This window comes from Saccoglossus kowalevskii, chromosome 13 (assembly GCF_978046115.1).
Source record: "Saccoglossus kowalevskii chromosome 13, keSacKowa6.1, whole genome shotgun sequence".
NCBI lineage: Eukaryota > Metazoa > Hemichordata > Enteropneusta > Harrimaniidae > Saccoglossus > Saccoglossus kowalevskii.
Window position 1 is genome coordinate 12,943,801 of NC_140653.1, and position 21,515 is coordinate 12,965,315.

The 21,515-nt window shown below is 35.4% G+C and overlaps 1 protein-coding gene across 1 annotated transcript in view; it reads left to right on the top strand.

Moving 5' to 3' along the window:
* Nucleotides 1-556: 556 nt before the first annotated feature.
* Nucleotides 557-21,515, top strand: part of LOC146735012 (uncharacterized) — a 42,907-nt gene continuing 21,948 nt past the window's right edge. Inside the window, exons 1-4 of the mRNA XM_085507317.1 lie at nucleotides 557-657; nucleotides 6,137-7,016; nucleotides 18,667-18,699; nucleotides 18,952-19,424. Of these exons, the coding sequence (XP_085363443.1) occupies nucleotides 6,278-7,016; nucleotides 18,667-18,699; nucleotides 18,952-19,424 (1,245 nt within the window). The 5' untranslated portion in view covers nucleotides 557-657; nucleotides 6,137-6,277. The remainder of the gene's footprint in view (nucleotides 658-6,136; nucleotides 7,017-18,666; nucleotides 18,700-18,951; nucleotides 19,425-21,515) is intronic.

A 21,515-nucleotide genomic window follows, 5' to 3' on the forward strand; every position in this document is an offset into this window, starting at 1 on the left:
CGTATTTTGACCCCGGATTCTGACCTTGCATTCTGGCTACATTTACTGCCCTTTCATACCAGTTCAATTTCCTTTCATTATTACATTCAAATGTCATGATATTTAATATTTGAAACCAACCTTTATTTCAGAGTTACTTTAGTTTTCACTTTTCTAAAATTATTTTACTGATCAAAAGACTTTTCACTCCCATTATGTAATCTCCAATAGTACTTCCGCAGACACAGTGGCGATCGGCAACATAACTACAAATAACCTCGCTCTGAGCTGAGGAATAACCAATGACCTTGTTTCGCGATGCACACACAGTCTAGATTGGGACATACCATTCATAGCATAGGATTGGGACACGTAACTCTACATGAAAATGACAATTACCTTCCTTTGGATTTATTGCCGAAGTAAGTAATAACTGTCGACTTAGATGGAATTTCTGTACATTTCCTGACTCATATTTAGTTAATATAAACATAAAATCGATAATTTCGGCGAGCCCAAGGCGGGTGAGATGAACTAACTCCTATAAATAAATGGCACATCCCAAGTTGTTTACAAACAGGATTTCTGTGTGCTTGTATCCCATCAGTATCAGTTCCTGGTTAACAATTCTGCTTCTTTTATAACTCCGTTTTTTCTCTTGCTCTTATTTAGTGACCGGTAAGTTTTTTTTAAATTCACTGATTGTGTGACATGATGTGGTTGTTAGTATGTTTTGTGACTGTGCTTAAGTGCATAATACCTAAGAAGGCCCCATGAACAACAGCTGCGAACACTAGAAAAGGAGCGAAAATCGATTATGGCGGTAATGACTTTGAGCGTGGCGTTGTCAAACAAGCATGGCGATCCCGGGGAAATTCAAACCATAGACAGTATATCTACTATACTCTCTATGTTTAAACCAAGATGGTTGTAATATTTTGCACATTTTTTGCATATTTATTTCAGTTTATTAAATTATACAATGCGTAAAATTATTGACTTACAAAACTGTTATTATTTTCAAGAATAAGTGTTACAACTTCACACAAGTTATTAGCAACTATCAATTTCATTTAAAAAGTCGTCAATGACACAGTGACAGACTTTGGCATCGTTAGTGCCTTGTGCTACATCACACCACGTACTATCAAGTTACGTCCAGGATCACACTGTTTGGATCGTGTGCACGTACAAATATTTTTGAAGTTTTGTTACCAAACGCTTCAGCGTGGTATTAAGAGTTTGTTTTCAGGGGTAGGTGATACCAAGGTGGAAAATGGTTGCACATATGGGGATAGAGAGGATTCAGGCCAAAATACAATATATAGTGTTTTCATGTTTTGTCTGATATTTCTGTGGTATTCTGCTGCTGTAACTAATGCAAGATTTGTTCTGAAATTCAGTGTATTGTGTGCACTCAAGAGTTATTCCTTTTTTTGCTGAAAAAAATCCCTATTTTTTAATGGCATAGTCGAACTAGTTTCACTCCCACTGGGAAATGTGCATTGTCGCTTGAATGAGAGCTAATTAAACACATTTTCCAGACCGTAATCGTAGTAATAAAAACAACTAGCAAATTTAAAGCAATTTAAATACTTCTCTTTTCATATTAGCTAGCTCATTTGTAAACCATTTGGCTTGTTTAGTTATGTTTTTTAATTTAACATGTGAAATGTTTTGTTGAATTATTTTTTTTCTTCAGACTTGTCAGCTGCTCCAATGTACATATTTGATATCAATTCACATGCATGGTTAATTGACTCTATATTTTGGTTAAAGTCTTTTTTATTGAATTCATCAATTAGCTTGCCTATTTCTTTACTCTGTAAAGCCCTGTTAAAGTGCAATTTAGATTCGTTATTCCATAAATATATAGTGCTTGTTGGTGTTTCAGATTTGTAGATTATTTTGTCACTTTTATCTGAGGTAGCATTAGTGTTTAGGTGATAGGATATCTGGCAGTAGTCAGAAAGAGATAGATCAAGTGGGTGGACAAAAAATAAGTTGATTTTTTCAAATAAATTATCACTAACTATTGTATAATCAACAATGCTACTGCCTCTTCTTTGGTGGCAAGTATATAATTGGGAGTAGAATATGTGAGGGATTGTATCAACAGAGATGAGTATACTGAAAAGTAATATATATATTTTTTGCATCGCTGAGCATTCCTGTTTTATACTGGTTTGAAAATGTTGAATTTGCATGATTTGCGATGTTTTTTTTACTGAAACGCCGCTAATGGTTGAATCCAGGGTTTAAAAGAGAATGTAACACTGGACCACGTGATTCGTTTGAATACAATAGTGAAGGATTGGCACGATAGGGCGCCGTCTGATCTCGGTGAAACGTTTCGCAGTCAGACATACCACGATTTTTTAATACTTAGTTTCAATTTATGTTGAAGTTGGCAAGCATGCCGTGCAACTGCGGTACTCCACTGACAGGATGACTTTCGTCGACAGCGGTCGTCGCTGAGCTGCACGCTACATTTTCGCTTGTGATGTTGCTTGCTAGCCGTGGATTGAATGAATCTTGATTACTGTCACACGCAACGTAATATTACCGTAGTTGGTATAGTACAGGTGTGATGGTTCAAATACCAACATGGCAACAGTAACAGAAAGACTTCCCTGGCGGCGATGATGACATACGAACACAGAGCCAACAGATGAGGTTTCAACTGGTACTGGTATTATTATACTCTGCAAACATCAAGTACAATAACGCGGTAAAGCTCCATTACTCCAATAACTAGATACTTAAACTCCAATACAATTCAACAAGATCTCCGATCTGAACTCAGTGCTGAACAACTCCCCTATATATACCCCCACTGTCTATAAATAGACCATTACATCAGCATACATAATGAGTCTGGAACTTACTACAAATTTCTAGAATGTTCCATTACCTTCTTTTGCCTCCTACAGTGTTCTATTACCTATTCAACCAGATTCTAAAAAAAATCTAGAATATTCTATCCAGACACAGTACGGTTCTAGGACATTCTCAGTGACACGGAAGTGGTAAATAAGTCGTATGCGACATGCCTCCCCTCTCAAGAATATTATAACATATAATATTACATGACTAGCAACGACGTCAATAATACGAATACGATAACAATTTCAAATAAAACAACAATACACTATATCAAATCGAACTGAATAAAGCTCTGAGTACATAAATTCGAAAATCACACACAGTAGAAAATAATAAAATATGAAATATAATCATAAACGAATAACATTCTACTATACTGTTCAAAAGTTCCTCAGTCCATCAATCTACTCAGGTAGTCCGCTACCACATTGTCCCATCCAGGAATATCCTCAACATGATAATTATATCCTTGCAGAGTCATCGCCCATCTCATCACTCGGTCATTTGCAAACTTGGCTTAGATTGTATTGGTGTATCATTTGTCAGGCCAATCTTATGACTGAATATCTTGGTCTTTCCTGGTAAGTCAGTAAACACCTTATCACAGGTATTGACTAAACCCACCAGTTCTTTTCTCAGGTGTTCTGTCAGGTCTGTACCAATTTGAACATCTTTACCTGACTCCTTTGGTTTACAAGTTCCTAACTCTAGAAGATCATCTTCGTCTATAGCATTCTCTTCAGCTGACTCGTTGCACCCCTCTGTAGCTGCGCGCACAGCATTCATCAGGTCTATGGCCGTATTTGGTGAGTAACTTGTCTCACTTCCATCTGGTTGAGGTGATGTCTCCCGCTCAACATACAACTTTAACATATTTACATGATACGTCTTCACTTTGTCACCTACCCTCACTCGATAATCGTTTTTGCCTATTACCTGCTCCACCACATAAGGACCCTTCCACTGCATCAATAGCTTGTTGTTGTCAGTCGGCAGCAAAATTAACACCTTATCTCCTTCCTTAAGCACTCGTTTCTTAGTTTTACGATCATAGTAACACTTGTATCGGTTCTGTGCCTTCTGTAATTCCTCTCGAGCAATCTCTAAAGTCTGTTCTAACCGATCTCTCAACTCAAACACATACTGGTAACTATTAATTAACTACCTCAGGAGTATCGCTTTCTTTGGTCCATAACTCTTTAAGGATCTTCATTGGGCCTCTAACTGTTCGACCATATAACAGCTCAAATGGGGAAAACCCAGTTGACTCCTGTGGTACCTCTCTATATGTGAAGAGTAAAGCACTAATATACCGATGCCATTGCCTTGGTTGTTCATGGCACAACCGCTTTAACATCTTCTTCAAAGTACCATTAAACTTTTCCACCAGTCCATTACAAATGGGGTGATTGGGCGTAGACGTCAGTCTCTTAATGCTGAGCAATCTTGATACTTCTTGCATGCATTCTGACACAAACTGAGTCCCCATGTCACTTAATACTTCTTCTGGAACCCCCAATCGGCTTTAAAAGTCAATCAACGCCTCAGCTACATTCTCCGTATCTATATTTTTAAGTGGAACCGCCTCTGGATACTGTGTAGCATAGTCCAACATAGTTAAGATGTATCAATGACCCCCATGACTGGCTGGCGTAATTGGTCCAACCAAATCTATAGCCACACGCTTGAATGGCATATCAATTAAAGGCATCTTACCTAATGGGGCCTTCACAACTGATCCCTTTGAAACAGTCTTCTGGCACACATCACACGACCTACAAAAACTGGTAACATCTTGATGTAGCCCAGGCCAATACAAGCTAGTCACAATCCGGTCTTCTGTCTTCTTTATCCCCATGTGTACACCAAATATTGAATCATGGGCAATCTCCATAACACAACCACTTGACGTACCGTCTTGCCTCCTGGAACTGAACGATCCCGATACACACGATATAGCAAGCCTCCATATACCTGGAACTCGGTTGTATGGTGCCCTCTCACTTCTGGTTCTCTCTTACTATAATACTTCTTCAACGATGTGTCTGCTTGCTGCATCTCGATTAATTTGTCTTTTGTTACATGTGCTCCAGTCTTTACATCACACACTTTGAGCGGCTTCGCCTTATCAGATTTCTTTGCTTGCGCTTTGGTTATTACTGCTCCACACAGATTCCACACTGGATCTGGGTCATCTTGTGGTCTTGCTCCGGGCACATTATTATTAATTATTATTAATCTTGCTGTCATGAATTTTAGAGGTTTTAGAAGCTAGCACCAAACACAAAAAGAGATATCACAGTGCCCACAATCAGACCAAGAAATGAAATCTCTCTGGAATTAACAGTTGCACCCAAGACTAGACAAAATTACAGGACAGATTTAAAACACTCGTTATACTCACCATCAGGTGTTCTTTCAAGAGTATTTACCACTTTACAAGTCTACATGGATTTAGTTATTTCCAAATAAATATTGTTATTGTAACATTGCATCTTCAAGTATTGTGTCATAAATATAGATATTGTTTTATAATGAATCTGCATTTCATTGGTTCATGAATGAATAGAAAAATAAATTATTTATATGGATGATGGTTGATTCCAGCGTTTCTGGTGATTCTTATTAGACCCAGTCTGGACACGAGAACTTATAATTTCATCTCCATGCTATTTTCATTCAAACTTCATGAACGCATATCAGATCATTTATACATATACCGGGTTTATGTAAGAGCATTTGTTTCATAATCTAATTCAAGATGGCTGAATAGCGGCCATTTTATTACTAAAATTCATCAAAATTAAAAGCATTTCTGGCATTATGGAACTAGATCTTCACATGGACACATGGATCTTCACATAATAACATTTATTTCATTGAGTTTATAATCATTATGACATTAATTTCATCATAAATCACAGTATAGTTCACATATCATGGGCATGGTGATCAACAGTTTCACTGTTTTTTTCACAATTTACTAAAAATCTGGAAATAAATTGCTAGAATTTACATAGTGTGTACATATATATGGGAACTTTTTGCTATATTTTCTTTATTTCCTCAATTATGAATTTTACTAACACTTTAAAAAGAGAACCCAGCATGACCACTATGCTTATATCAATTCGTACCATAAGCACTCATTATACATTATTTTGGAAATGCAAATTACCTGGCAATTTGAGTACTTGTATTTGACCTTGTTCAAGACACTTAATTCACATATAATACTAACTGAGAAAATAAAATGTATTATTATTTGCAGGGAACGATGGAACAGTTAAGTACCAGGAATATGTCAAACAAGGAACAATACCAGAGTGACGTTAGTCTGCATACTGATGAACCATACCAATGTAAATACTATGACTAGTGTTTTACTGTGAAAGCCGCACTGAAAAGACACATGAGAGTGCATACTGGTGAGAAATCATACCAATGTAAAGAATGCAACAAGTGTTTTACCATAAAAGGCAATCTGAAAACACACATGAGTGTGCATACTGGTGAGAAACCATTCCAATGTAAAGAATGCAACAAGTGTTTTACCATAAAAGGCTACCCGGAAACACACATGAGTGTGCATAGTGGTGAGAAACCACACCAATGTAAAGAATGCAACAAGTGCTTTACCATAAAATTAGACCGGAAAACACACATGAGAGTGCATACTGGCGAGAAATCATACCAATGTAAAGAATGCAACAAGTGTTTCACAAAGAAAGTAAATCTGAAAACACACATGAGAGTGCATACAGGTGAGCAACTATATCAATGTAAAGAATGCAACAAACGTTTTACCGAGAAAGGAAATCTGAAAAGACACATGAGAGTGCATACAGGTGAGCAACCCTACCAATGTAAAGAATGCAACAAATGTTTCACCCAGAAAGGCAATCTGAAAACACACATGAGAGTGCATACTGGTGAGCAACCCTACCAATGTAAAGAATGCAACAAGTGTTTTACCCAGAAAGGCAGTCAGAAAAAACACATGAGAGTGCATACTGGTGATAAACCATACCAATGTAAAGAATGCAACAAGTGTTTTACCAGGAAAAGCAATCTGAAAAGACACATGATAATGCATACTGGTGAGAAACCATACCAATGTAAAGAATGCAACAAGTGTTTTACCTGGAAAAGCAATCTGAAAAGACACATGATAATAAATATCGGCCAGCAACCATACAAATGTAATAAATGTGACAAGTTTTATAAAAGCAAATGTAGCCTGAAAACACGCATGAAAGTTCACATTGTTCAGCAACATCACAATATTAGGAAGTTAGAAAAAACAAGGAATGGTAGACATGTACATGTATTCCGTGTAATATTTATGTAGTTTACTACAGTCTATGTCCATATTATGGTAGACATGTACATGTATTCTGTGTAATATTTATGTGTTGTACTCTGGGAGTGTACTGATATTTTCGACTTCTTGTTGATGCACAGTAGATGTTGATACGCAGTAGAGATTGATGCACAGTGGAGCTTGATGCACAGTAGAGATTGATGCACAGTAGAAGTTGACGCACAATAGAGCTTGATGCACAGTAGAGGTTGATGCACAGTAGAGGTTGATGCACAGTAGAAGTTGATGCACAATGGAGCTTGATGCACAGTAGATGTTGATGCACAGTAGTGGGTGATGCACAGTAGATGTTGATGCACAGTAGAGGGTGATGCACAGTAGATGTTGATGCACAGGAGAGTTTGATGCACAGTAGAGGTTGATGCAAAGAAGAGATTGATGCACAATAGATATTGATGCACAGTAGAAGTTGATGCACAGTAAAGATCAGTAAAATATAGGTATGGCTCTGCCGAAATTTTTATTTGTATTTGTATTTTTTTTACAGTTTATTTTTCATTCTGTTTGACAATTTTTTTGAGTTTAAAAAATTGAGCTAGCCGATAGCCCTGCTCATTGGGACTGCGTACAGTTGATTATAGTTCCTGGGCTTATATCAGTATTATAGACTCACTATTTTACCTACCGCACTCGTCTTGACAAGTTCTTCTTTCGTCGCCCTTTTTAATAAGGCAATGTGAGAGTGCGGTTCACTCTTCTTGAGTGTATGAGAGCACGGTTTACCCTTCTTGAGTGTGTGAGGGCACTGTTCACCCTTGAGTCTTATTAATATTTTCTTTAAATATTCATATTTCTACCTTTGAGATGCATTGTAAATTCTTTATTTTTAATATTAATTACCGTAGAGGATATGTAATGTATTATTTCAATGTATTTTGTAGTTTTGAGAAAACTCTTCTTCTGCTGAGGTCATGTGATAAGACAGACGCCATTTTGTAAACTGTTTACAAACCCTTTTCTTTGCTGTCTGCAATTTCATCCAGTTTGTAATCTTTATCAGTCACTCAAAGCTTGAAAACCATTTGATGTTTTCTGCTAAGTTTAATCCTTGTAATTTAGGTTACTGAAGTTGTTATTTAAAATATTTTCAAATTTTTTATATTTTGTGTTGAACTTTTAGCATATCGTCTATGACAATTGTACAATTTGACATTTCTGAATTGTACTTCTACTTTATATTAAATATCATATCCCCTTCGAATATCATTGCTAAAGTTCTTGATATATATTATATGCCCATTTTTATGAGTTTATTGTCAGTCAAGCACGTTTTACTTGATAATCTACTAAAATGTGTGCAATTGCATGTATTTGATATAAAGAGCACGAGCTGTGTGAATGGCGACATGAAGCTGTGGAGCATTGTATTTTAATCAATTTAGTTCTAGTCAGGGTGAGCTATTTTGTATATTTCTATATATTATATTTCTGACATTTATTGCCGTTATATTTCTTAGATGAATATAAAATTTCTGTTTTTCTGACAAATATGTATTTATATCCCCCTGATATCAAAATGTACATGTAGTCCCTAAGCTAAACAGCCTATTGAAATTTGTTGCAATAACTAATTGTATAATATTGACACTTCACCAAGTCAAATGTATTATACACAGTTTTTTTCTTTATACTCTCAACTGGTCCGGATATAAAAGAACAGGATATTGCATGACAGTCTACCACCTTGTTTGCGTAATATTCTTGGCGTGACAGCATCCATCGACTATTTTGACTCAGCCGTCTCAACGCACACTCTTCTGTACACTATTCTACGGGTTACATCCAAACAGAATCCGTTTGAAGTTACCAGTACATATTTCAATTTCAACTCCGCCTTCATTTGACTTTCAGCCAGGGGATAACAATGACCACCTTTGCGTTGAAACATAATAAACAACGCCATCACACGCTTAATGTAGGAATACTTTCGAATTTGCGCTAATGAGATTTGTTTATCCCGGTCACTATTTATTCACATCTTAGCCATGGTTGCTAAGTTTCGTTGTGAATTATTATGGAAATAAGTTCATTTATTCGTAAACGGGACCTTGTTGCTTCAACGTTGGCCTACGGACGACTGACTTGAGGGTCGGTAAGGGGTAGTTTCGTAAGCTTTGTTTTTATTTTTGTAATAATGTTATTTAAATAAAAAAAACGTAAATCCGTAGACATGGGCAAGGTGTAAAATGTAATCAGCTATTTCATTCTTGTAAGCGTATAAAGTATTTTTCAAATTAAATGGCGTAATTCGCTAGCAATTTCCAATTTTGATTTTGAAACTCAAATTATCAAAAATATTTTAAAAATATGAAATGTAATTAAGAATTTGCTTTATCTGTAAAGTGTAAAAAACTATTTTTTTACTGTAAATGGAATTTTCATTTTATTTCCTGTAAAACCGTAAATTGCCGTTTTTATTTTATGTAACCTGTACCAGCTACCCCCTTGCCCTACTCTGAATTCGAAACATTCCTTTTAGATCAGACGGCGATAGAACGTTTTAATAGATTTACGATAATTATGACGCGACAGTCACAGTGCTCATCGTAGCCTGAACGCCGCTTGTTGTTTTGTCGGATTCGGACATGACGTTTTATCTTTTTAGTCTAGTAATGTTCGTTAGTAGTTTTAAAGAATTGATGGACATTCTTAGCCTTGTCTACGTCACGGCTCGAAACGCGACTTATTAGTCCTCTTTCGGACGTAGTTTCAATCCGTCTGCATCTGTATCTCAGACATGACTGGGCCAGTTGCATTCTAACTTCACACACACACATAATTTCGCACTTGTATTAATTTCATGGCTTAATTCTGGGTTGCCGAATGAACGGTGACGGTTTTACTACAAAATCACTTAGTTTGCACCATGCCTGTCATCCGAGTGTCAGTCCAAATAAATAATAGGACATGTATGTTTTACATCTGTCATCATACTAACCCACACCAACTTCAATTAGTGCATTTAAATAGGTATTTGCATTTTTATTTCCCATTTGTTTTTATTTTCACGCATATTCCATCCTTTTCTTTGGAATGTTTGGTGTTTAGCTCATTAAGGATTACTTTAAAAGGCACCAACGGGGAATTTGTCATTTCAATTTTTAATAATTTGTTTAATATTTTATTGTTAAACGACTCGAAACTTTGTGTTTTTATTATTTTTTATTGTTGAGTGTAGGAATAAGTGAAAAGCCTGATGTCATACTCAGAAATAATAATTCGTACCATTTAAATCGTAAAAATGAAATTCGTTCTTCGTTTTAAGATTCGGTGGCAAGACAGGAAGTCTTAAAGTCTGACATATATTATAATTTAGTTGGCACAAATGTTATTGCCGGAATATGCTGGTGTTCATAGTGCAACAAATTCAACGGTAATTGATTGAAACCAGTCAATCAACGATGATCGATGTATGCATTTATTTTATGCATATTTATGTTGAAAAGGATATTTGTTGCGTCGAATGTAATCAACTTCTTAGTATTAAATTTAGAGATTTGAGCAGAACTTTCTTTAAAATTGTGACTTTCGAAAGCCATCATTTTTGCTTATTATATTTTTAAAACATTAATCAGGAACTAACATTCGTACCATTCAAATCATAAAACTTTATTTTTAATTACGTCTTCTAAAGACGTCCAATAATTAGTGGCAACATTTTAAATCATCACAGTAATTCTTCGTCTTAAAGAAGACCCCCATTAAAACTTTAAAATTAATAACTAAGATTATATTCTAATTATTTAAAAAATATGTCACGCCACACACTCAGACAATGATTTAAATTTTGTGAATTGTGTCAGCGTTATCTGGACGGTTTTCGAGTACGCCTGACTGAAAGAACCGAGAGTAAGATAGATTTCGTAATGTTACCATTATTTTCTAAAAATGCGTTATTTTTTATTTATAGTGACAACATAGGCAAAAATTACAGTATATGTTTAGTTAATTCCAATCTAACATGTTTTTATACTGCCCATTGACCTCAAATGCATGCCAAACATTTGTGAGGTGAAGAACCTGTACTCTCGGGAGTGCTCCGATTACTGAGAATATGAGACGTGGGCGCCACGGTACTCTCAGCGAACTCTATCTATATTTGTGAAAGTCTTGTGGCTTGTCTTCGTCGAGTTACTTGTATTTGTCAGGTTGCTGAATATGTTCATACACCGATGTATTCCATCGATCGTCTATATGAAAAAAAAAGATTCAAATGGTTTAACATTCTAAACATTTAACTATAGCAATCAATGAAATAATTTAAAATAACGTACTGGACTGTGCTAAACAACTGAATGGCGATATCACGTAATTGACTATGTATTAAATATTTCTGTGATCTCTATACATATATTTGTTCCATTTATTTATAATAATAATAATAATAAAAAAATAATAATAATAATAATAATGGCACGTCACTCATTGTGTTTCGTTTACTGGCCAAAAAATGATTATTTTCCACTCCAGAATAAACCGAATATCTTTAAACAAACCTATACTGCCAACACTTATAATTATGAAATGACTGATATCAACACATATAACAATAGATCTGATTTTCACAATATAAGAAAAACATTACGTTCCGTTATTCCCATTACGTATATACACAGTTCCCCGAGACTGTGGTATATATTAACAATAAAAATAGTAAAACGTTGCTTTCTTATAGGTTACCACCACTTTTTGCTTGATCTGATTGGGAGATATTTCTACATGGCTTCACTAATGTCGGCAACATTAATTGTAACGCTAATTTAAAATATTGAAGATCATTTATTTTACAGAAGTGAGCCACTGACCGAAGCGTCCGCCTGGTTGAAATCCTTGGCCGAAACGTCCGAGGCCGAAACGTACGCGACAGAAACGTTTCGGCATTCGTTGAAATTAGGGTGAACGCGTTGGGTCACGGTGTTTGATTGGATAATATAAATAATTAAGAGCGAAAAACAGCAAAAATTCAATGTGTGATTCGAGTTAACGAATTAACTGTTTTTTTTTATAATTGAGACATCATATTAAAAAAACATGGTCGCAAAATATTAACAGTCCACTTATTACACAGAAGTGCGAAGTCAACACCAATCACAAAACAATTCAGAAACATTTAGACCACAGGGAGCCCAAGAACCATAGTCACAGTGCAGTCCCTATGAACGGGGGGTGGGGTATCGTCTTGTATCTAGTGTAAGAAATAGACAAGGAATGAAGGCCCCATCGTGCTCATATTTTTTAAACTGAAAAAAAACAGACGAACAGAATGAAAAATAAAATCTATAAAAAATACCAGGTTGAAGAATATTAGTTGCTCTTTCAAATTTCGCCAAAACCTTACTTATATTTTACCGATATCTGCAGAATGAATTAAGATAACCAAACAAATTGACTCCATTTATGAATAATTAACGGTTGGCCGGAACGCACGGCACAGTTGGAGGCGTGGCCTATTCAGAATGTGTCACCAACCAATCATAAGACTGCCACGAAAATATATGACTGGCTGTTATGGTAAACTCCACATAGAGTGTTGTCCTCCGCAAATTCGGGACATCTTTTTTGTTTTGCGAAAAAATATAATTAATAGTCAATTTAGCCTTTTTAACATGATCACAAAAACTAGTGTGACTGCGAAGAAAATCCCGACTGGACGCATCTGCTGGCGACCCCCTGCGTTGGAGTGAAAACCGGAGCGAAATAACTACGGTGATTATGCTAATTAAAATCAAAGTGCAGCTATATACGCCATCTCTTATCTATGTTAATGTACGTGACCTTTCACTTCTGAGGTCCCGGCGATTTTGAAAGACTACTTATATACATTGGACATTTAAATCGACTTGTTTTCAGTAAACATGGATGAAAGTATCGCCGTTGCGCTTAAAAAAAGTTAAAGTATCCATCTCTGCGATCGAATCGAATCAATCTTTAAAACGTCACGTTTACTTTCACAAACCCACTCATGGATAAACAATGACATGATGAATAATTACTATCAGTCAAATGTCCGCAAATGCGTCGAGTTGGAATTTCTTTAGCGGTCAGCTTAGTTTTCGCGCTCACGCTAAAAGGACTAAAACAATTAATTATTTCTTTTTGTAAAACAAAAAAAAAAGTTCCGACTTTGCCAGTCTACTCTGACAGCGACGACGTTACATACGAATGTTTCAGCAATTATAGAAAACTACTCTATGGACATTTGCGGTATTCTGCTTCTTACGGTTTGTCATCGAAATCTAGATCAAAAGGTCAACTTGCGTGAATATAATAATGATAATAGCAAATGACGCGCTAGCAATAAAGTGATGTGACTTTTGAAGGCTGAATGTCCTTTGCGAACTTCATATATTGGGGGGGGGGGGTGTAGTTATAAACCGACGTGTCGTTAGCTTCACGTCCATGGCAACAGCCGAAAACATGTTGTTGTTGAGCGGAGCGGATCACCAATCAGCCAACCAGCTTGTGATTCTATTAATTACTATTCTACTAATATCTAATTATCCAAGGAAAACGGCGTGTAACTGGTACATTTACATCTTTCAAAGCAGTACGGATCACCAACGGCCCGTTTCACGATACTCGCACAGTCTAGACTGGGACATACCATTCATAGCAGAGGGTATGATGGGTAACTGTATGTGAAAATGAGAATTACCTTCCTTTGGACTTGCCGAATTAATTAATAACTGTCGACTTAAATGGAATAATTGTTCATTTTTTTTACTCATGTTTAGTTAATATAAACATTCGATACTTTCGACGAGCCCAAGGCGGGGTGAGATGAACTAACTCCTATAAATAAATGGCACAACCCAAATTGTTTAGATTATGTTGAAAACCATCTTACAAACTGGATTTCTGTGTGCTTGTATTCCATCAGTAACAGTTCCTGGTTAACAAGTCTGCTTCTTTTATAACTCCGTTTTTTCTCTAGCTCTTATTTAGTGACCGGTAAGTTTTTTGTTTTAAATTTACTTATTGTATGACATGATGTTGTTCTTAGCATGTTTTGTGACTGTGCTTAAGTGCTTTTCCATGTTATGACAAACATAAGACCTTAGACGGCCCCATGAACAACAGCTGCGGGCTCTAGAAAAGGAGCAAAAATCGATCATGGCGGCAATGACTTTGAGCGTGGCGTTGTCAAACAAGCATGGCGATCCCGGGGAAATTCAAACCATAGACAGTATTTCTACTATACTCTCTATGTTTAAACCAAGATGGTTGTAATATTTTGCACATTTTTGCATATTTATTTCAGTTTACTCAATTATAAAATGCGTAAAATGTTGACTTACAAAACTGTTATATTTTCAAGAGAAAGTGTTACAACTTCACACAAGTTATTAGCAACTATCAATTTCATTTAAAAAGTCGTCAATGGCACAGTGACAGACTGTGGCGTCGTCAGACTTGCCTTGCGCTATATCACACCATGGACGTACTATCAAGTTACGTCCATGATCACACTGTTTGGATCGTGTGCACGTACAAATATTTTGGAAGTTTTCTTTCTATTGAGAACTGTAAAATACCATCCAAACAGAATCCAATATCACAGTGACAGACTGTGGCATAGTAAGACCGGCATGATGATCAAACCTCATATTAATATTCTATATATTAGTCTGAGGACAAACGAAAGCACTGTGGCGGTACCACCATGATGTTTGTATTCTAGGGAGAATAGTACATTGTTCATAAAGTCACAGTCAGAGGGACTGCGATAAAACCAACCAGCATGTATGCATGTTGAATTTAAATCGCAACTTAGTTCAGTTCACGACACTTTCCTCCTTCAAGTACATCAAACTAGATCCTCTCCCAAACTATTTTTGACTCGATTGTGCAAAGCACACAATGGGAGATTTTGCAGTTAATACTGTATTTGTCTGTGGGGGGGGGGTGACTTTTCCACTGATATCTCAAGAACCAATTATCAAATTTTAATGAAACTTGGTACAAAGATGCTCAGGGACAGTGTGCAGATCTGGTTATTTTTTGGTTTAACCTGTACATATTAATTACCTAATTTGCATATTAATTAGCCAATTTTAAGCATTTAAAAAAATTCTCAAGAACCATTCACTAAAATCAGTATTAGTATTTCCGATATCAGTGTAAATGCCACAAATTAACTAATTATTCAAATTAGATGATTAATATGCACACATTTTTACCCAAAATTAATCAGGTCTCTGCATTGTTCTAGAGCATCTATGTACCAAGTTTCATTGAAAAGTGATGAAGTAATAGTACTTGAAATATCAAAAGCTGAAAATTGATTAATTATATTAATTAGGTAATTAATATTTCACATATTTGTCTGTGCATTGTCCTATGTATCTATGTAAGTTTCGTTGTGAAATGTGATTAGTACCTGAGATATCAGTGGAAAAACCGAAAATGTAATAATTATTATGCAAATTATGTTAATTATATGCATGGATTTTACCAAACATTTATCAAATGTGTGCATTAGTCCAGAGCATATATGTACCAAGTTTCATCAAAATCTAATTAATGGCTCTTTAGATATCAATAGAACAGTCATGGAAAAGCTAAAAATTAGCTAATTATCATGCAAATTAGGTAATTAATATTTCATATTTCCTTAAACCAAGACTGTCATTTTGAACTTGCATTGTGGTAACATTTTCTACAAGGTTGGAATGGGATTCATATGTTCTTCAACAGTGAAATTACTAGGGCAACGGATTTACAGATATTCACTGATGGCATTCTGGTTTAGTGAAGTCAGCCTGTGAAACTAAATTTGGATCGCAGTAATAATTTTCTATGGCCCTTAAACTCCATTCAATTGTTATTGCCGTTATGTTATGGGGGAGACAATGGTCACAGCACAGAATTCGATTTAACTGCGACAATATTATCAAGAAGAGAAGGGCTTAAAGGAAACATCAATCCAAACAACATAATGACCTCTGAAGAAAAAGGTCCACAAATGTAGGAGAATGCAATTTACAGATTGTGTTTTTTTCCTATCTCCATTTTCAATACCCCCGTTGACACCTCCCGTGCTATTTACACTTCCCATCCTCCCTGCCCCTTTGAACTACCACCACCAATTACCATGTCCAAACAACAATCCGCCTCTGTGTCTACTCCCCCAAAAAACCGCCTAAGCACTTACGCCCTCAACGCCTTGCCAATAACACGGAAAAATGATAAGCGTTCTAACAATTACCCCTTACATACTGGCTCCACCGCCCTCCCCTTGTGTCATAAATAAATTTATTGTTTTAATGAATCTGTTATTGAAGCATTTTTAATTGGTTCATTAATAAATAGAAAAATGAATAATTTATATGGATGGTGGTGGATTCCAGCGTTTCTGGTGATTCTTATTAGACCCTGTCTGGACATGAGAACTTATAATTTCATCTCCATGCTATTTTCATTCAAACCTCATGAACGCATATCAGATCATTTATACATATACCGGTATATGCAAGAGCATTTGTTTCGTAATCTAATTCAAGATGGCTGAACGGCGGCTATTTTATTACTAAAAATTCATCAAAATTAAAACATCTCTGCCATCACAAGGACACATTTCTCATGTCATTAGATTTGATTCAAAAAATGGCTTGCTGAATACTTTTATTTAACAAATGCTGTGTTATTGATAACACTGCTGGACTGTGACAATGTTTATCAAGGTTAATTAGATAGCACATACAGTTACTTAGTTTATAAGGGGATATACTTAATCACAACTTGATGTGATATTAGACATTTGTCCCACACATTTGTACTGAATTGAAAGTCCAGTGAAACCACCACAAACACCCCTTCTCACCCTCAAGAATTATATCCAATGTTTTCGAAATATTAAGTTATTTTATTGAGTTTATAACCATTATGACATTAATTTTATCATAAATCACAATATAGTTCACAAATCATGGGCAAGGTGATCAATAGTTTCACTGTTTTTTTCACAATTTACTAAAAATCTGGAAATAAATTGTTAGAATTTACATAGTGTGTACATGTATATGGAATTTTTTTGTTATATTTTGCTTTACTTCCTCAGTTATGAATTTTACTAACACTTTAAAAAAGAGAACCGAGCATGACCGCTATATGCTTACATCAAGTTCCTGAAATAATGCAATTCGTACCATAAGCACTCATTATACATTATTTTGGAAATGAAATCTCTCTGGAATTAACAGTTGCACCCAAGACTAGACAAAATTACAGGACAGATTTAAAACACTCGTTATACTCACCATCAGGTGTTCTTTCAAGAGTATTTACCACTTTACAAGTCTACATGGATTTAGTTATTTCCAAATAAATATTGTTATTGTAACATTGCATCTTCAAGTATTGTGTCATAAATATAGATATTGTTTTATAATGAATCTGCATTTCATTGGTTCATGAATGAATAGAAAAATAAATAATTTATATGGATGGTGGTGGATTCCAGTGTTTCTGGTGATTCTTATTAGACCCAGTCTGGACACGAGAACTTATAATTTCATCTCCATGCTATTTTCATTCAAATTTCACAAACGCATATCAGATCATACATACATATACCGGTTTATGCAAGAGCATTTGTTTCATAATCTAATTCAAGATGGCTGAATAGCGGCCATTTTATTACTAAAATTCATCAAAATTAAAAGCATTTCTGGCATTATGGAACTAGATCTTCACATGGACACATGGATCTTCACATAATAACATTTATTTCATTGAGTTTATAATCATTATGACATTAATTTCATCATAAATCACAGTATAGTTCACATATCATGGGCATGGTGATAAACAGTTTCACTTTTTTTTTTACAATTTACTAAAAATCTGGAAATAAATTGCTAGAATTTACATAGTGTGTACATATATATGGGAACTTTTTGCTATATTTTCTTTATTTCCTCAATTATGAATTTTACTAACACTTTAAAAAGAGAACCCAGCATGACCACTATGCTTATATCAATTCGTACCATAAGCACTCATTATACATTATTTTGGAAATGCAAATTACCTGGCAATTTGAGTACTTGTATTTGACCTTGTTCAAGACACTTAATTCACATATAATACTAACTGAGAAAATAAAATGTATTATTATTTGCAGGGAACGATGGAACAGTTAAGTACCAGGAATATGTCAAACAAGGAACAATACCAGAGTGACGTTAGTCTGCATACTGATGAACCATACCAATGTAAATACTATGACAAGTGTTTTACTGTGAAAGCCGCACTGAAAAGACACATGAGAGTGCATACTGGTGAGAAATCATACCAATGTAAAGAATGCAACAAGTGTTTTACCATAAAAGGCAATCTGAAAACACACATGAGTGTGCATACTGGTGAGAAACCATACCAATGTAAAGAATGCAACAAGTGTTTTACCATAAAAGGCTACCCGGAAACACACATGAGTGTGCATAGTGGTGAGAAACCACACCAATGTAAAGAATGCAACAAGTGCTTTACCATAAAATTAAACCGGAAAACACACATGAGAGTGCATACTGGCGAGAAATCATACCAATGTAAAGAATGCAACAAGTGTTTCACAAAGAAAGTAAATCTGAAAACACACATGAGAGTGCATACAGGTGAGCAACTATATCAATGTAAAGAATGCAACAAACGTTTTACCGAGAAAGGAAATCTGAAAAGACACATGAGAGTGCATACAGGTGAGCAACCCTACCAATGTAAAGAATGCAACAAATGTTTCACCCAGAAAGGCAATCTGAAAACACACATGAGAGTGCATACTGGTGAGCAACCCTACCAATGTAAAGAATGCAACAAGTGTTTTAACCAGAAAGGCAGTCAGAAAAAACACATGAGAGTGCATACTGGTGATAAACCATACCAATGTAAAGAATGCAACAAGTGTTTTACCAGGAAAAGCAATCTGAAAAGACACATGATAATGCATACTGGTGAGAAACCATACCAATGTAAAGAATGCAACAAGTGTTTTACCTGGAAAAGCAATCTGAAAAGACACATGATAATAAATATCGGCCAGCAACCATACAAATGTAATAAATGTGACAAGTTTTATAAAAGCAAATGTAGCTTGAAAACACGCATGAAAGTTCACATTGTTCAGCAACATCACAATATTAGGAAGTTAGAAAAAACAAGGAATGGTAGACATGTACATGTATTCCGTGTAATATTTATGTAGTTTACTACAGTCTATGTCCATATTATGGTAGACATGTACATGTATTCTGTGTAATATTTATGTGTTGTACTCTGGGAGTGTACTGATATTTTCGACTTCTTGTTGATGCACAGTAGATGTTGATACGCAGTAGAGATTGATGCACAGTGGAGCTTGATGCACAGTAGAGATTGATGCACAGTAGAAGTTGACGCACAATAGAGCTTGATGCACAGTAGAGGTTGATGCACAGTAGAGGTTGATGCACAGTAGAAGTTGATGCACAATGGAGCTTGATGCACAGTAGATGTTGATGCACAGTAGTGGGTGATGCACAGTAGATGTTGATGCACAGGAGAGTTTGATGTACAGTAGAGGTTGATGCACAGTAGAGGTTGATGCAAAGAAGAGATTGATGCACAATAGATATTGATGCACAGTAGAAGTTGATGCACAGTAAAGATTGATGCACAGTAGAGGTTGATGTACAGTAGAGGTTGATGCACAGTAGAGCTTGATGTACAGTTGAGATTGATGCACAGTAGAGGTTGATGCAGAGTAGAAGTTGATGCACAGCAGAGGTTGATGCACAGTAAATGTTGATGCGCAGTAGAAGTTGATGCACAGTAGATGTTGATGCACAGTAGAGATTGATGCACAGTAGATGTTGATGCACAGTAGAGATTGATGCACAGTAGATGTTGATGCACAGTAGAGATTGATGCACAGTAGATGTTGATGCGCAGTAGAGGTTGATGCACAGTAGAGGTTGATGCACAGTTGAGATTGCTGCACATTAGAGATGACAGTGAGTGGGGTATTTCGCAGAAATATTTCGTAAATTTACTTGAGGCAGGACAAATATATAATAAACGAATATAATCTCCCCGATTGTAGCCAGTCTATGTTTTCGGGGAAACCGTTAATTATTCATAAATGGAGTCAATTTGTCTGGTTTTCTTGATTTATTCTGCAAATATCAGTAAAATATAGGTATGGCTCTGCCGAAATTTTTATTTGTATTTGTATTTTTTTTTACAGTTTATTTTTCATTCTGTTTGACAATTTTTTTGAATTTAAAAAATTGAGCTAGCCGATAGCCCTGCTCATTGGGACTGCGTACAGTTGATTATAGTTCCTGGGCTTATATCAGTATTATAGACTCACTATTTTACATACCGCACTCGTCTTGCCAAGTTCTTCTTTCGTCGCCCTTTTTAATAAGGCAATGTGAGAGTGCGGTTCACTCTTCTTGAGTGTATGAGAGCACGGTTTACCCTTCTTGAGTGTGTGAGGGCACTGTTCACCCTCGAGTCTTATTAATATTTTCTTTAAATATTCATATTTCTACCTTTGAGATGCATTGTAAATTCTTTATTTTTAATATTAATTACCGTAGAGGATATGTAATGTATTATTTCAATGTATTTTGTAGTTTTGAGAAAACTCTTCTTCTGCTGAGGTCATGTGATAAGACAGACGCCATTTTGTAAACTGTTTACAAACCCTTTTCTTTGCTGTCTGCAATTTCATCCAGTTTGTAATCTTTATCAGTCACTCAAAGCTTGAAAACCATTTGATGTTTTCTGCTAAGTTTAATCCTTGTAATTTAGGTTACTGAAGTTGTTATTTAAAATATTTTCAAATTTTTTATATTTTGTGTTGAACTTTTAGCATATCGTCTATGACAATTGTACAATTTGACATTTCTGAATTGTACTTCTACTTTATATTAAATATCATATCCCCTTCGAATATCATTGCTAAAGTTCTTGATATATATTATATGCCCATTTTTATGAGTTTATTGTCAGTCAAGCACGTTTTACTTGATAATCTACTAAAATGTGTGCAATTGCATGTATTTGATATAAAGAGCACGAGTTGTGTGAATGGCGACATGAAGCTGTGGAGCATTGTATTTTAATCAATTTAGTTCTAGTCAGGGTGAGCTATTTTGTATATTTCTATATATTATATTTCTGACATTTATTGCCGTTATATTTCTTAGATGAATATAAAATTTCTGTTTTTCTGACAAATATGTATTTATATCCCCCTGATATCAAAATGTACATGTAG